Below are 17,852 nucleotides of genomic sequence, written 5' to 3'. Positions count from 1 at the left end.
TCTCAACAAAAAAGGCAAGGAAAAATAAATAAAAAGCCAACTTCACAAGCTAAACCTACATTCCTTGGTGAAGTAAACAAGAATATACAATAGTTGATCTGCTATGTCGTCTTTTACGTACGCTTTGGTTTTTGTGTTGCTAGATGACGCCCAAACGCGCGCGTCATGTAGGCATCGAGTAGACATCGATAGTAACGTGATCACGTCGTGGGAGACACAGCCTTTTGCTTTGTTTATGGTCATAAAAAGATTACTTTGAATTGGCATTAATGTGATTCGATAATATTATGTAAATAGTTACCCATTCCTGTAAATCCAGTTGGAGTGCAAACATGCTTATCATTTTGGACTAGCGTTTTTGATCTCCAGAAACGATCACATCAAATACAACAATATTCGTAGATAATTAACGTGATGCTATTGCTACATCAGGGGTTCAAACGCCAATTTCTTAACACTTTTTAAGAAGGGGTTTTTGCTAAAAATAACCCAAAACTTGATTTTGAATACAAAAATAGACCTCTGAAAAAACATTTGACAGATATAACCTATAGGGGTAGTGAAAAGACCATTTAATCCTGTATGAGTAAACAAAAAACGGATGTCCTAATTACCGTTTACTCCCTGACGAAGTCTACTAAAGTGAAAATGAAGTCTACTAGTAGACTTCATTTTATCTAAATGAAGTCTACTAAGTAATTAAATCTGTAAATTTAATTTAAAAATTTATAAAAAAAATTTTTGGTATCAAAATTACATTCATAAATTTCGTAATTGTAACCCAAATATACATAAATTATTTTTTCATATTGATAAATGGAAATTTATGTTTTTAAATGAAGTAGAAGAAAATCTATTATTTAGGTTTTAAAAGTTGTAGACTTCTATATTGAAGTCTGCTAAACCAAATAAAACCAAGATTTAATCCGAAATTGAGATTTAACCGAAATTGAACCACACCAAAAAAAAAAAAATTCTCTGTCATATAAAATGTATTTTACGAAAGAGAAAACATTGTTGAGAAACCCTAGCCGTTTCACTCAAGCTGTGTAACAGGCGATTTTTTTGCTGTCGCCGAATTCCTCTGGTATGCCAGAATTTTAGCTCGCCGGCGCAAAACGGTAACCCCTCACATGTCTTCTTTTCACCACCGATGAAAACTCTCTCAAGATCTGTTTTTTTTTGTAGATCTGCTTGCGGCCACAGTCGTTGGGTTTGTTCATAACCCAGATTCTCCCCAAAGAACAAACACAGGTAAATCCATTACCTAAGAACTTTAAGAACAATTACTCTTCTCACTTCTCTTCATCATCTTCTGCGTTTTCTGCTTTAGATCTGATTATTATTCTTACTTTTTTTGCCATCCTCTCATTCTATAGATCTCGATCTAGGTTGCTGAGCAAAACCCTATGCTCGAGGATCGAGAAACGCCATGAGCACTCCCATGGAGATTGCCGAGCAAAACCCTATGCTCGAGGATCCGATTAACCCTCTTAACAACGCTTCCATGGAGCTCTCTCACCAAAATTGCACTGATGCTACGATTATCCCCGAGCAAACTATCGTCGCTGAGCCACTCCCTGAAACCGACCCTGCTCCTCCTCCTCCTCCTCCTCCTCCTCCTTGCCTCCACGAGAGTAAATTTCTCGTATCTGGTTCAAACAATCCTCCTTCCTTTTGTTTTTCTCTTTGGTTTTCCCGTTGATTGTGTTGCGTAAAAGGGAACTATTACATTTTGTGTTTTACTCCTGCTCTTAATTTAGATAGGTCTCTGTGTGCAATTAATTTGTGGTTGTTTAGGATTGAAATCGATTGATAGATGATTGTGTTGTTTGATTCAATGTATGATGTAAATGAGTACTTGCAAGGGTAAGCTAAAGCTTTTGTTTTTTGAAGTGATACTAAGATGAGTGAAAGTTTGTGTGTGTTTTTGGTATTGCAGTATGATTCCACACAAAACAAAGCGTGGAGCTGCTGCACTTGACAGCTTGAAGGTATTTGAAGGTGTTCCTCCTCCATACGACAAGATCAAGAGGATGGTCATCCCCGATGCTCTCAAGTTCGTTCTTTTACTCTCTTTTTTTAATCTCCTTTTTTTGATTTCTTAACTTTCTAAACTCTGCATTATAATCATCGTTTTGTACTTCAGGGTCTTGAGGCTTCAAGCTGGTCACAAATACTGTCTGTTGGGCCGCCTTTCTTCTGAAGTCGGGTGGAACCATTATGACACCATCAAGGTACGTGTTCTCTTTACAAGTTTAGATTGATTCCTTGTACCAGTTTCCTATTGTATACTTGAGGTTTCGTAGAAAGATAGAAAGAAAGCTTTTTTAGCTACTAGAATTTGTTAAGTTTTGTTCACAGGAAGTAGTAACAGGCATACAAATCTTTAGCTACTGGCTAGGTTTTGTGGGTAATGAATGACGTTTGATAACTAATGTCGAATGAACAGGAGCTGGAGGCGAAGAGGAAGGAGAGATCTCAAGTGGTTTACGAGCGAAAGAAGAAACTTAACAAACTTAGAGTCAAGGCCGAGAAAGTCGCTGAAGAGAAACTCGGAGCACAGCTCGAAATTCTTGCACCTGTCAAGTATTGAGAGTTTCATGATGATTAGTTTGTCTTTGCTTGTTATGAGCCAACCTAATACTTTATTACGTTTATTTAGGCTTATTCAGAGTTCTGTTTGACAAAATATATGAAGTATACTTGGATTTTCCATCTTATTCCCTTTCTCCCTTGGTTTTTTAGATTTGGTGCTGATGTCTACACCACAGCTGGATTTTCAATTGTAATTTTTATGTGTATATATCAAATGTGATGCTTTTTTATGCAGAATGTCTTGTTAATATAATTAAGTTATTCTATATAGACACAAACATCATATAATCCAGAGTGATAATGCAAAGAAAAGTTCTACAAACTAATTCCAGATAAACATGTTTTAATTGCCTATAAAGTATGCCAAAAAATTTTTATTATGATAAGAATTATAAGTCTGAAATTTGAGCCATCCTCAGAAAAATAACCATATAAACCGTATTAGCAAACACTCATAGAGACTTTTTGTATCAAAGTAGACTTCACGATGAAGTCTACTTTGATAAGCTGAGTACCTTAAAAATCGAAAATTCTGATTCAACAAGAAATATTCAATGAAACGGAATAAAAAGCCCTAGGTAGTTCAATCACTAATTAATAAACAATTGTAAACAAAAAAATTTGAAATTTTTTTTATAGATTTGCTTAAATGGCGTTTTTACAAAAACGTATAAACGTAGACTTCTAGTGCAGACTTAGAACGTAGACTTCACTACGAAGTCTATTTTTATAAGCTAAGTATCTTAAAAATTGAAACTTCTGATTCCACCATGAATATCCAATGAAAAGAGATAAAATTCAATGGGTAGCTCAATCACCTAATAAGAGGCAATTCTGAACCAAAAAGTTTGAAAAATATTTTATACATTTGCTTAAAACGCGTTTTTAAAAAAACATTCGAAAGTAGACTTCTTATTTAGACTTCGAATGTAGACTGGAGAAGAAGTCTACTTTTTCATTGAGAAGTCTACTACTGAAGTCTACTAAAAAAAAGGTTATTTTTGCAATTGACCATTCCGTTGAATTTTCCTTCAGTAGACTTCAGTTGTAGACTTCAGGCAAAAAAGGTTACTTTTGCAATTGACCACCGCGTTGACTAACACAGTAGACTTCTATTGTAGACTTCATGTAAGAGTAGACTTCTCTGGCAGTCTACGTTTGAAGTCTACTTTATAAATAGAAGTCTACGGAACAAAAAAGGTTATTTTTGCAATTGAATTTTTTTAGTAGACTTCACAATGAAGTCTACTCAAAAAAATATTCATTCTAAGTTTGACCGAACACAATAAGTAGACTTCACATAGAAGTCTACTGTTTGTAGACTTCTTTGTGAAGTCTACTGAAGCTTTTTGAATTTTTTTTAATTTTTTAATTTTTGAAAAACATAAGTCAAATACAAAAATGACCTATACGTTTTTGGTCAAAATGCAAAAGTAACCTAAATGTAGACTTCGTGTGCAGACGTAAACAGTAGACTTCGGTTAGAAGTCTACATTAAAAAGTCAAAATACGGTCAACTACAAAAATAACTTCTTTTCTTTCGTAGACTTCTTAAGCCGTCAGATGAAGTCTACTATGATTTTTTTTGTTTTCAAAGGATATCGAGTAGACTTCTCGTGAGGTTTAAAGAAGTCTACTTTTTAAAAGTCAATTGCAAAAATAACCTTATGCTGACTAGTAGACTTCAGAATAGTTCACGAGAAGTCTACTTTCGCGATATGAAAACTGAAATATGGAGAAATTGAAGTGTGACGATTACCTTTAACAAAATTGAGCTCGGCTATAGTTCTTTTAAGCATCCAGAACTCAGGATTTCACCAAAAATAAGCAACCCAGATGTCAAGTAACCAGAAATCACCAAAAATGCATGACTTTTGGCATTGTAACTTAGCCTAGATGTTTTGGAGAAGAAATTATGAAAGAATGAGGAAGGTTATGAGTGAATGAGCTCAAATATTTACTTATTACAGCTTAAAAATTGGTTGAGAAGCATTTATCCCATTTTCATGGTTGTTCATGGTGGTTGAAGGTATTGAAGACGATGGCATTCTCGTAATTAAAAAGTCTTTAGAAAGTCCAAGAAGACTTTAGCCAATTAAAGAAAAATCGATTTATTAGATGTATAATGGCATTTTCGTTAATAGTTTAAGTGGAAAGGATAAAATTGTGAGAAAATGGCAAAAGTTGGAGAGAGAGAGAAAAAAGAGGTTAGTTTTGTGTTTGACTTTGAAATATGGGTTAAATCTGAAACTCTCCCTTTTAAGAAAGCGTTTCTTCTGCATATCTTTTATTTATACGATTAAAAAAAAACATTTTTTGTGTCCAAACATAATTTTTTTAATCTTCTACTATTCTGTTTTTGGATAATTAATATTTTTATTGTCAAACAAAAATATTAATTTCATTTCAATTTAGATTTACCAAACAAATCAATTTAGTGTAATATTAATAAAATAGTGTATTTTTAATTTTAATTTTAATAGAATCCGAAAATTTAAATTTTAATATAGATTTGAGATTTCCTTAAATATAGATTATATTATTTATCAAAAATTATTAAATAAATTATTATTATATATTTTTTAATAACAGAGATGAAAATGATTTATTATTGTATATTTTTATTAAATAACTGTAAAATTTTAAATATTTAAACTTAATAAATATTTAAAATATAAAAATAATATGAACGAACGGGTTTGAATTATGTTTTGATAATCGCGATCCTTTTTGGATTAATATAAGTAGGCATGTTATAATGATATTTTTATAATCGTGATACTTTTCAGATTAATATGAACAGACGGATTAAAATATTGTTTTTCTAATCGCGGTTATATATAATACTAAAAAAAAAAATTAATACATACAAAATATATCTAAACAAAAAAAAATTATCATTTATTAAAAAATTATATCTAAACAAAAACAAAAATACAATTATATTACATAACTAAAAAATAGTTCCCGTTCAAGCGCACAAGATATAATCTAGTTATTTCATTACAACAAAACTATATTGCCAAGTCACCCTGATAAGTAACTATGTTTTTAGATGAAAGTGAATGCAATACGTGGTATAAGTGATGTTGACATTAATAAGAATTAACCACAATTAGACATACACTTTAAATGGGTAACTTCATTCGTACGCGATTCCATGTAGCAAGATAATTAATTAGTTGTAGCCGAGGCTCAACATTTTCACCTCACAGCCATTGCTTCCCCGGTTTCTTTGTCGATTCTTACAATCACTTTCCTTCGAAGGCTACGTGTGACGCTCTTCGACAACGTGATAGCTTTCTTAATAACTCTTGGCGCACACACACTATAGTCTCCTTTTTGGACACTTTGTAATTCTTCTTAGGCCTCTATGCGACGCCGTATTCGTACCATAATAAGTCTTCTTTTTTTGGTCGCCCGTCTCACGTTAACTTTTTCTATTTTTTTTCCGTCTATCCCACGTTAACTTATAGTCTTATACTATCCAGAATATTTGGTAATATAGTAATAAAAAACGTATATTGACGAAAAAAAGTTTCTCATGATTAATCAGAATCAGGATTTTGATAACCTATCCCAGAATTTTTATATATATGAAAAAAAACCCTAAAGATTAGAGAAACCAAGTTGGATTCGTACCATCAAATTCTTCACCCATCGCTCTTCACGAATCAAATATCAAGCAGCGTCGTTGAAGAATCCTATTTTTGGGAAAGTGTCTCTTTAGATGCGTTCCCCTTTGTCTCTCTCGATTAAACTATTTCTAATTACATTAAATCTCTCTAAGCTTCTTGCTCTTTGCCTTTTCCCTCGTAGTTTTACCTAGACAATAATATCCCCCTTGGAATGTCATAATATATCTTTAGTTACGGTATTGTATCATAAAAAATATCATTAAATCCCACTTTTTGTTTTATTAATACCCCACGTTGTGTTTTTTTTATTATACCTATGATAAAATAAATAAATTAAAGACTACATATCGGGATACATATATTACTCTGTTGCATTAAGGGGCCCTTATTGAATCATAGATTTGGATTTATTTATAATGACTTTAGACTTGGTTGGGGTTTCATAATTTTAAGAGGTTATATATTTTCATAACAAGACATTAAGCAAAACCCACAAAAAACAAAAAAAACAAAAACCCCTTGTAGTGTTCACCACCATGAAATAAAAATGTTTGTGTTTAGACAAACCAAAAACAGCTTTCTCCAACTTGAAATAACAAAACCTAAACGACTAAACATATCTCACTAGAATGCTAAAAAGTACCTTCCACTCAGTGGTGGATGTAAAAGATTTATTTTTGAAAATGTCAGAATTCATCTTTTAACTGTAGAACTTGACCAATAAAATGGCTACAAATCTTTTTTTTTAGTCCCATAAACCATTATTTGAATGCCGTCAAAAGAAAAACAAGTAGATGATCTGATATTAAAATGACAAAGAAATTCTAAATAATATGCGAGAGTCAAGACAGGAAAATGGGTAAGAAAGCATACAATTTAAGTTAATTTTCGCAAGGTTGAGATTTAAGAAAGGCAAGTAGAATCATAGATACACAAATTTTCGTTGAAATAAAGAGTTGTTAAGCTCCAGTGTTGATTCTTTTGTTTGGACGAGCGCTCACGACTTCCACAAGGTCTTCAAGGCCTATATGAAATTCTACAATCATGAACATGTGTATGGGTTAAAGCTGGTGAAGTCGCAAACCATAAGTGTAATTTTTTCTGTACGTTAGGCTATACTTTTGGATTCACTGTTGAATACATTCTAATTTACTTTCACTGAGTAAAATAGGTTTAGCTTGTGAAGTTCGCTCTATATTTATTTTTTGCAGCTTGTTCTTCTGTTGAGAGATTTATAGTATTTGGATTAATGTTTTTGGTAGTGGAGTGCGTTGGGACTGCCGAGAGATGTCAATAAACAAAGGTAAATGAAATATCCATCTACAAGAGTTGTTAGAACTCTGTATTTCTTTTTCCCCATTGATTTGTAGAGAACACAAGAGGCTTTGAGAAGGAATCCAGATTTGCTGGTGCTCATGTCCATCCTGAAGTAGAGCACATAAGAAAATCAATTCAATATATTAACATCAACGTAAATCAATTTGTTATAGATGATATTTCATATAAAATACTTTTGACATCTTTTTCCGCAGTTAGAGAAGTAAACAATAAAATTAAAAGAGGCAAACATACCCCACCTATGGTTTTAGTCGACAAAAGATGGAGCTTTCATATACCTTTTTCCACATCTTCCTCCGAGCTTTCATCAGAGTGAACTGCCAAAACAATCCATAAATAATATAAGTGTCAAAAAGCACATAGAGTAACCATGTTTAATAGATTAAAACATCAACGTAAAGTAAATGATCCATCAAAGTAGAGACTGTTATAGGAGGGATTTTGTTCACAACCGTTTTCAGCAGAAAATAAAGATAAAGATAAACTTCACAAGTTATACACATCTTTAAACAAGAGAAAGAGACACAAATATAATGAATCACTTATGCTTTTTCTATGACACCAAGTAATCTTAGGAAGTTGGAAATGAAAGAAGTACCGTTTGGATCAGGTTTCGGCCTACAAAAGACGTATTCAGTCGGGTAAATAGAAGAGTAAAAGATCCTAGCTTGGAAGGTTTTTCTCTGGTGATCAAACGGATCCAACACGTAAAACGTGATGAGAAACATAAACCCACAACAAAAGTGATAATTGGCTTTCTCAACCTCCACAAATTCAAATGCCGTCTCCTGGAGGAAACATTCATAATGAATTAAAAAACGAAGAGCACAACATATCAAACGAAGAGCTCCTCATCAACGTCTATACAACAAATATACAAAAGCACATCAGGGATTAGGTTTTGACCTTTTCTTGATTGTAGCGCTTAAGAGATTCTTGAGAAACCCTCTTCATTAAATCACCGTCGTTTTCTGGCTCTTTAAGAAAATCATGATCATCCGGATCAACAAGATGGTAGTTGAATAGGCAGCGGAACATGGAGTAATCAATATCAAACCCCTAACACAAAACCCAATATTTCAATCGATTATTTATAAACTGAATGATGAAATTAGCCGTGCATCGTTAGGATTAAAAAAAAAAACCTCACTCTCGTAGATTTGTTTGTTCATCTCTGCAATTTCTTGCTCTACTGTGAGCTGAGGCTCATCTTTCTCGGTTTTTGTCATATAGTGATACTTCAAGCACTCAGGATCGTCAGGTGTGCATAGTAAAAATGCATCTTCGAGCCAGGATTTCCAGCACTAAGATGACAAATCCAAATCAGGCCGCTTTTATTGATCGATTTGAGTAACATACAAACCCTAGAGGTTAGAGAGAAACCTAATTGGATACATACCTCCGAATTGTTCACCCATGCCTCCTCAAGAATCAAAGATCGCTATGCGTTGAAGAACCTAATTTTTGGAGTAAATAAAGTTGAATCGTACCTTCAAATTATTCATATTAACCCATCGCTCGTCAGTCAGGAATCAAATATACCGCCTTGCGTTGATGAACGAAAACCCTAACTTCTTAAGTTTCCCATTTATTTCATTCAAGTCCCTTTAAGTTTCTTGATATATGCATTTTGGCCTACTAACTTTAGTCTTGCTAAGTTGCCCCAGCGAAATGAAAACACATATTCATGACATAAACAAGTATTTGCTCCAATTGTCTAAATTCAAACTCAAAATTTGTCTCCTTTTTTTGAAACCAAAGGAAAAAAAAAAAAAGAGACTAGTTCCCACCTTTTTTTCATTGTAGTCCTCAAGAGATTTCTGATAGAGACTCGTGTCCACAAATTCATGCCAATTGATATAAGTCGGACCCTACTTGAAAACGCAGCGGAAGGATTAGAAGTCATATCAAACCCCTGTTTCTCATACAACCATATCCTCAAATTTACAAATTTTAAGGCTAATTTGATTTCATCATCAAATCAAAACCATAAGATAAGAAAAAATCAAATACATCGCTTTGGTTGACTTGTGTGCACATTCTGGCAAATTCTTCTTCTGGTGTATACTAAGCCTTATCAGGATCGTAAGAAGGTGGCTCATAGTCATGATCATTAGGTTCCCACATCAAAATCGCAGGTTCGAGCCATTTAGTCCAGCTTGAGACATGTAATCGGGAATCGATTGGGCTAGATTCTATGTAAAACTTAAAATTTCATAGAAGCGAAATTTGAATCGTATTTTCGATGACTTCACCCATTGCTCTTCACGAATCAAAATTATCGCCTTTCGTTGATGAAAAGAAACCCTAGCTTTTTAAATTTTCATTTATTTCATGCAAGTCCCTTTAAGTATTTTGATCTTTGCCTCTTGGCCTTGCAGTTTTCGTAAAAAACAATTTCAAACATTTATCTTCTTTTTTATATATAAAATTAAGTTACATAAAAAACACAATCGTAAATAAAATAGTAAAATTATAAAACGATAAAACAAGGAAAAGCAAAGATCAATTAAATAGATTGAAAAACAAGAATATTGGAAAATCCGGAAAATTACTTCACAAATTTCACAAATCAATATTTAGAAAATTAGTACACAATGCAAATTTAAATCTTTACCAATTCTCATATTTTCTTGTTTTATGCCAAAATTTAACAAAATAGAGTAATCACCATTTTTAAAAAATAAGCACATCTTACATTACATGTAATGATCACATAACAAGTATTAACTAGGATTAAACATAAATGGGCAATTTCACTCGTTCAAGATTCGATGCAGCAAGATAATTAGTTGTAGCCTAAAATCTCACTTTTTTTTTCTTTTTTTCCCTCAGATTTTACCTTTTTATTTCTAACTTGTACTTTCGATTATTGTTACTTTTGAAAAGATGGCACATATAAAAATACTTTGAGAAAATATAATAGTTTCAGATACAATTAATTTTGTGATATTGAATAACAATAATCAGAGTAGACATAACAAAACAAATGTTACCAACACATTTGTTTGTTGATATACGGACACCTACATAACTTCATAATGTATAAATGACATACTCGTTATTTATGTTTTATATTTGTCACATTCAAATCTCTAACCTTTCTTTTTTTATTTGCTTGAAGGATCTCCATGATGGCTGCAGGATCTCCATGATGGCTGTAAGAACAATATGAATTGAAAGAATCCAAAAACAACAATCGTTTTGCTGGAGACAATTTATCAAGTAAGTCAAGGTGGGTATTGTTTTATCTATCACTCATATAACTATCTTCAAAACTTATTCATCAGTAGAATTTTGTGCGTAGGATATTGTTGAACTCTAGTGTTTAACAAACTTTTCGCACATCATTTCTATATCCACCAAATATTTGGAGTATTTTTATCACTTTTTGCCAAACATCTTTTCAAAAATAATTTTGATGAAAAAATTACTAATGAATTATTCAAAAAACTACTAGGAATGAAAATTTATCTAAAGGAAAATAGCATGGTTTTAGAAAGAGAGTGCAAATGCATTGTGGGAAAAGGTGAGAACAGCACAAATAGTATGTGACAAAGTAAAAGTAAAAAAAAATATGTAGTGAACAATTTATGCACATTACATAAATCTAAGATGCAAACACCAGTAAACAATGTTGGTTAGTAGAGTAATAAACGTCAAGTAAAGTATCAGGGTAATTTGTTTTACCATTTATGCATCGATATTCAATAGTATAAGCGATTCGTAGAAGACTAAATTGTTGATTATCTTTCACTAATCGTTTATCTGATTAATGATGTAGCCGAATGAGAGATATCTTACAGTTATGTATACTGATTTTAATAGACTTGGTAGTTTAATTAATGTTTATGCTTTAAGTAATGTTTGAAGTGAATCATACACTTATGATTATCTTATTATTTATGTTTGTGTGAAGATACATGTTGGACGATTGCAATGATTAGAAGATTGTCTGCACGTCTTGTAATTGAGGACAAATTAAATCCTCCGGTGCGTCTATCAGTTCTCCATGTGCTAGTGAGTCTCATTGATGTAGTAGACATTACAGTCAGACTTAAAAATCTAGAGCATCTACGCAAGTCTCTGGTGCGCCTATCAGCTCTTTTCTTTTTTTACTTGAGTGTTTTCTTTTCTTTTTTCAATCTATCGTCTCTCTTCTACTTACTAAATTTTCTAAGCTAAGGACAAATTGTTTTATGCTTTGGACGTTGTGGATGTATCTAAAATATATTAACCAAAAGGTTCAAGCGTCACAAAAAGAAGTTTCATTTTTAGGACGTAATATATTGATATTTAGAGAACAAATTCATGTTTGAAGGGGAAAAATGCTTTGCTGTTGAAACTATGAGCAAGATCAGGGAAATAAAATGGAATTTTGGTTTCATTCTCTATCTTTGGAAAGAGATGGTGAAGATTTTGTTCCATCGCCATATGTGAAATAGATCAAAAGATGGAAAAAAAAACTCCTCAATCATGGCTTAAGTGCAACATTGGTCTCCCATTGGACAGAAATGAAAGGCTTGGAGGAGCTTCATGGGTTTTGAGAAATACGCTTGGTAAGGTATTATTACATATTCACAGGTCCTTTTGCTCTGTTGACAATGTGTTGGAGGCTAAGTTACAGGGTTTTCTTTGGGCCATTGAAAGCATGACCAGTCTCAAAGTTACTCGAGTTATCTTTGCTTAGGATACTAATGAACTCATAAGTGCGGTCATCTGTACACCAGCATGGCCATTATTCCGTTATAAATCTGTAATATCGCCTCTTGTATGTCTATAGTTTGATTGCCTCTGATCTATCTTTAGTTAAAAGACATGAGATTGTAAATTGACTCTCTTTTTTTTTATCAATACAGACGAAAGAAGAAGGAGAATAGTAAACAACAGACCAAGCTAAAAGAGAGAGCTACACAACAACTCGTACAATAAGTTTAACAATTCGTACAATAAGTTTATTAGTCCATAGGAACAGCTTCCATAAGCAAACTCGATTCGATTTAATGAGATATCTTGGTTCTCACTCCTTTTAGCTCCTACTCCAATCTGTGAAGAGAACAAAATTAATGGAAAACCAACCATACAAGAATCTAACATCAAAATAAAGAACCTTGTAGATATATATATATATATTCCGTTATACCTTAGTTTCTTGACCACTTTCTTGTAGATATATATATATATATTCCACTGCCAAATACAATACGAATACTATAAACCTCAACAGAAAATAATATATCATCGTCCACAATGAATTCACAGAAACAAAAAAGCTTACACACTTCCTTGATTGGGTTTTGGCCTGCAGAAGACGAACTCAGTGAAGTCATCTTGAAAGTGGCGGCATACCCTTGCTTGGAAGGATTTTATGAGGTTATCATAAGGATCAATAACTTCAAACGTTATGAGAAATATAGCCCCAGCAAAAGAGGCATGAAAATTGGCTTTGACAACCTTGACAAACTCATATTTTGTCCCCTGTTTTGAAACAAAGAAAGAAAAAAAACACACACATTCATAAACAAGTGTTTGCTCCAATTGTCTAAATTCAAACTCAAAATTTGTCTCCTTGTTTTTAAACCAAAGGGAAAAAAAAACACGAGACTAGTTCTCACCTCTTTTTCATTGTAGTCCTCAAGAGATTTCTGAGAGAGGCTCTTGAGATAATCCCCATTGGTTTCCTCCACGAATTCAGAACAATCGAAATTAGCCTGATGGTAGTTGAAAACGCAGCGGAAGGAGGAGAAGTCGATATCAAAACCCTGTTTCACATACAACCAAACCCTTTAAATTCACAATTTGATTGATTTCATCTAATCAAAACCATAAGATAACAGAAGAACAAATATAATACATCGCTTTGATTGACTTGTGTGCACATTCTGGCAAGTTCTTCTTCTGGTGTGTACTTAGCCTTATCAGGATCGTAAGAAGGTGGCTCATAGTCATGATCATTAGGTTCCCAGATCAAAACCGCAGGTTCGAGCCGTTTAGTCCAGCCTGAGACATTGTAATCGGACTCGATCCGGCTAGATTCTATGTAAAAACTTCAAATTTCATAAAAGCGAAATCTGAATCGTACCTTCGACTTCACCCATTGCTCGTCACAAATCAAAATTATCGCCTTTCGTTGATGAACAGATGAAGAACCCTAACCCCTTTTTTTATTCTTTTCTTGTTCCGCTTTGGGAAAGTGAATTTGTTCCCCTTCTTCTAGAAATATCCACAAATATTTCCCCTTTATTTCACTCAAATCCCTTGAAGTTTCTCGATCTTTGTCTCTTGGCCTCGTAGTTTTTGTTAGACTTTTTTTTAAACACTTATCTTTATATATATAAAAATCAAGTTACATAAAAAACATAATAATAAATAAAATAGTAAAATTATAAAATGATAAACAAGAAAAAACAAAAATCAATTAAATAGATTGAAAAAAGTGTAAAAAATATATATATCATATATACATTATGGTCAAGCCCGATGAAAATCTAAATAACAGAAAATCAATATATAGCAAAACTTCACAAAATATCCTCAATGAATCCTACCCTTGACAAACTCACATTATTTTCCTTCTGATGTTAAACAAATATAAAATAACACACATTTAAAAATAACATATCGTATATTAGTGTACACAATGCAAATTTGAATCTTCACCAGTTTTCATATTTTCTTGTTTTATGTCAAAATTTAACAAAATAGAGTATTCAACATATTTTTAAAAAATAAGCGCATCTTATATTACATGTAATGATCACATTAATAAGGATTAACTAGATTTAAACATAAATAGGCAATTTCACTCGTATAAGATTCGATGCAGCAAGATAGTTAGCTTTAGCCCAAAATCTACCTTTTTTCTTTTCTTTTTTTCCTCAGATTTCACCTTGTTTTTTTTCTTCCTAATTCTTACTTTCGATTATTGTTACTTTTGAAAAGATGGCAAATAAAAAATACTTAAAGAAAATATAATAGTTTCAGATGCAATTAGTTATTTTGTGATATTGAATAACAATAATCAGAATAGACATAATAAAAATGAATGTTACCAACACATTTGTTTGTTGATATACACGCACCCACAAGTTCTTGATGTATAAATGACATACTTGTTATTTATGTTTTATATTTGTCACATTCAAATCTCTAACTTTTTTTGGTTAATTGTTTGAAAGATCTCCTTGATGGGTGTGAGTAAAATATGAATTGAAAGATCCAAAAACAACAATTGTTTTGCTGGAGACAATTTATCAAAGAAGTCATGGTAAGTTTTATTTCTTAGTTATCTATCATTCGTATAACTATCTTCAAAACTTATTCACCAACCAACAGAATTTTATGCATATGATATTGTTGGACCGTAGTGTTTAACAAACTTTTCACACCTAATCTCTATATCCACCAAAAATTCCGAGTGCTTTTATCACTTTCTGCTAGACATTTTTCAAAAATAATTTTGATGAAAAAATTACTAATAGATTTCTCAAAAACTACAAAGGATCAGAAAACTTTTCTATAGGAAAATAGTGTGGTTAAAGAAAGAGAGTGCAATGCATTGTGGAAAAAGATGAGACCAGCAGCACAAAGGCATGTGACAAAGTAAAAGTAAGATAATATGTTTTTGTTTACAAACAAAATCAGAATCCAAATGATTTTTTGTACAAATGTTATTCATTTCATTGAAAGGAGGTAATGTATTTCGGTGTTAAAAAGAACTTCATACTACATGATTAGATGTGGAAGGTAAATGCAACTACAAACAAAACTGAACAATTTATGCACACTACATAAATCTAATATGCAAACACCAGTAGATAATTTTGGTTAGTAGAGTAATAAAAGTAAAAAAGAGATAAACAAAAACAAACAAAAAAATTGATTAGATCCATTAAGTGAAATCAAAAAAAAAAAAAATACTGCTGATAAATCAAAAATCATGTCAACCAAAGTGGTTGGGATTTTATCCGCTTAAACCGGTTTACAGATTAAAATAGCAAAGATATAGATGAACCAAAGAATCTTGTCACATCATGGTTCTTTTGTGGTTTTGTATTTTGAGTTCATTGCAAATTATTGTGTTTGTGTGTGCAGGAAGATGGTGAGAGGCGTAGACTAGTGCCCTCTAAGTATAAGGTGGGTGAAGATGAAAGTAAAATGAGCACCAGAAGAAAATCAATATTCTTAAACATGAGCAATTTTAGAAAGGTAACTAGAATATGCTCAAAAAGGTCCCATAGTGATTTTTATAATATTTTTTTGGTGTATTTGAAATAGAACAGTATCAATAAAAGTCATAACAAAGAATTAAACAAAGATCTTGACTATTATATGCTTTTGTGTATAGTTTACAGATCCTTAATGGAATATACTAGACTTGATTGAGTAAGTTTATTCCCTTGCAAAACAAAACACAACACCCACACAAACCTTATAACTCCATGTTCTCTTTTGCTTGATCTGGCTCCACTTTTATTAGTGGCTCAGAACCCATTTCCATGTCAATCGAGAAGAAATCTTCTAGAAGATACTGTGGCTTCTTTTTATACCAATTTGGATTACCATTTCTTTTTGTGGCACCAACCAGTGTTATCATTATTTCAACATTCACAACCATGTATCCACGATTATGCTTATTTTTCCCATTGCTAGATTTGCAAATTGCTACCTTAATTAATCTCATTGATTACTTTGAAATCAATAATGATTACGACATGCTTACAGAGATATTTACCACCTGATTTCGGGCCATCATAAATGTATGTTGATTGATCATTATCTTCCCAACGCTTATCCCAACCCTCAAAGCATAGTAATGTTGCAGCAACCGGAAATCCTGTTTTCACACGCATTAACACTAACTCTAAAGTCTCATACGCAAAGACTCATACGCAAAGACTTTGTTTATCTTGGAGTGTTATGCATCTCCATTAAACTCCTTTGACATGTGGCAATTAAATACACTCTCTTCGGATTTTTCTCTAACTATTCCATATATCTTAGCGTACATTAATCCTTCATATAGAGTACTAGAAATGCAACAGTGTTATTCATCATTCTTAGCTTTGCAATATTTTGGATACTCCTTTTCATAAACATTTCAGCACAAGAACATCTAAGAGAGTGGGATAAACTCTTTGTCTAATCCGTGTAATACCCTACACCAACTGATCAAATCGCAGACTGCATATGCCCAACACATTAAATGTGTCATCTGGTTTCGAATAGGACCTGCAACCAGCTTCAATCTTCTTCTGTTTTCCTCCTTTACTATGTAGTCATTTCCAGGTCCTTGTGTTAACCAGTAAAGAAAAAAATATTCATAGGAATCAGACATGAAGTATGATTAAGGGAGAGGATGGGTTTCACGTACCAAACTGAACCTTTCAATACTTAAACACAGTCTTGCTTCATTTTCTATGATAAGTTCTGTCATGTTCTCTCTCACAGACCCTCATAATTTGGTTCGTTGTTTTTAAATTAAACCAAAGGAAAAAAAAAAACAAAAGACTAGTTCTTAACTCATTTTCATTGTAGTCCTCAAGAGATTTCTGAGAGAGGCTTTTGAGTAAATCCCCAGTGGTTTTCGGCTTATCCACGAATTCATGCCAATTGAGATAAGCCTGATGGTACTTGAAAACGCAGTGGAAGGATGAGAATTCTATATTAAAACCCTGTCTCACATACAACCAAACCCTCAAATTCACAAAATTTAAAGCTGATGTGATTTCATCTAACCAAAACCATAAGATAAGAGAAGAAAATTACATCTCTTTGGTTGACTTGTGTGCACATTCTGGCAAGTTCTTCTTCTGGAGTGTACTTAGCCTTATCAAGATCGTAGACAGGTGGCTCATAGTCAGAATGATCAGGTTCCCACATCAAATATAAACCGAAGGTTCGACCCATTTAAGTCCAGCCTGAGACGTCTAATCGAAATCGATCGGGCTAGATTTTACGTAAAACTTAAAATTTCATAGAAGCGAAACGGGCTGAATCGTACCTTCGAATTCGAATTCACCCATTGCTCGTCACGAATCAAAAATTTCTCCTTTCGTTGATGAATAAAAACCCTAACTTTTTAAATTTCCATTTATTTCATTCAAGTCCCTTTAAATTTCTTGATCTTTGCCTCTTGGGCTTGTAGTTTTGGTTTTCCTTAAGCTACCCCAGCGAAAAGACTTTTTTTTTTCTTTTGGTTTTGTCGATGTCAGGATGATTTTTAATGAAAAACTATAAGAACTAATGTTTTTTTTTTTTTAATCTGAGTTGTGAAAA

At 32.6% G+C, this 17,852-nt stretch overlaps 2 protein-coding genes across 3 annotated transcripts; both read right to left on the bottom strand.

Annotated features, from left to right (window-relative positions):
* Positions 1-7,649: 7,649 nt before the first annotated feature.
* On the bottom strand, positions 7,650-9,079 carry LOC18010239. Its single transcript, XM_006391707.2, has 6 exons — positions 9,065-9,079; positions 8,720-8,878; positions 8,481-8,633; positions 8,173-8,362; positions 7,853-7,891; positions 7,650-7,660 (listed from the first exon to the last, which is right to left on the bottom strand). Exons 1-6 carry the CDS (start codon positions 9,077-9,079, stop codon positions 7,650-7,652), a joined length of 567 nt encoding a protein of 188 aa, XP_006391769.2.
* Positions 9,080-12,454: 3,375 nt separating this feature from the next.
* On the bottom strand, positions 12,455-13,787 carry LOC18010243. Of its 2 annotated transcripts, none has more exons than XM_006391705.2 (6): positions 13,657-13,787; positions 13,429-13,574; positions 13,190-13,336; positions 12,853-13,052; positions 12,718-12,764; positions 12,455-12,620 (listed from the first exon to the last, which is right to left on the bottom strand). In XM_006391705.2, the coding sequence occupies exons 1-5, from the start codon at positions 13,670-13,672 to the stop codon at positions 12,719-12,721; spliced, it is 555 nt and encodes a 184-aa protein (XP_006391767.1). In that variant the 5' UTR covers positions 13,673-13,787; the 3' UTR covers positions 12,455-12,620; position 12,718. The 2 variants fall into 2 exon arrangements, with proteins under 2 accessions (XP_006391767.1, XP_006391768.1); XM_006391706.2 differs by having other exon boundaries at positions 12,857-13,052.
* Positions 13,788-17,852: the final 4,065 nt, after the last annotated feature.

Source organism: Eutrema salsugineum, unplaced genomic scaffold (assembly GCF_000478725.1).
Source record: "Eutrema salsugineum unplaced genomic scaffold, Eutsalg1_0 scaffold_8, whole genome shotgun sequence".
Classification (NCBI taxonomy): Eukaryota; Viridiplantae; Streptophyta; class Magnoliopsida; order Brassicales; family Brassicaceae; genus Eutrema; species Eutrema salsugineum.
The sequence above is the reverse complement of the archived record's forward strand: the minus strand, read 5'-3'. Positions and strand labels throughout refer to the sequence as shown.

Coding starts and splice junctions, on each gene's coding strand:
- LOC18010239 (XM_006391707.2), bottom strand. Junction 8,634..8,719: donor AACAAATCTACGAGAGTGAG/GTTTTTTTTTTT, acceptor GTTTTGTGTTAG/GGGTTTGATATTGATTACTC. Junction 7,892..8,172: donor GCCGAAACCTGATCCAAACG/GTACTTCTTTCA, acceptor TTGTTTTGGCAG/TTCACTCTGATGAAAGCTCG.
- LOC18010243 (XM_006391706.2), bottom strand. Junction 12,765..12,856: donor GCCAAAACCCAATCAAGGAA/GTGTGTAAGCTT, acceptor TGTATTTGGCAG/TGGAATATATATATATATAT. Junction 12,621..12,717: donor AAAGTGGTCAAGAAACTAAG/GTATAACGGAAT, acceptor TTCTCTTCACAG/ATTGGAGTAGGAGCTAAAAG.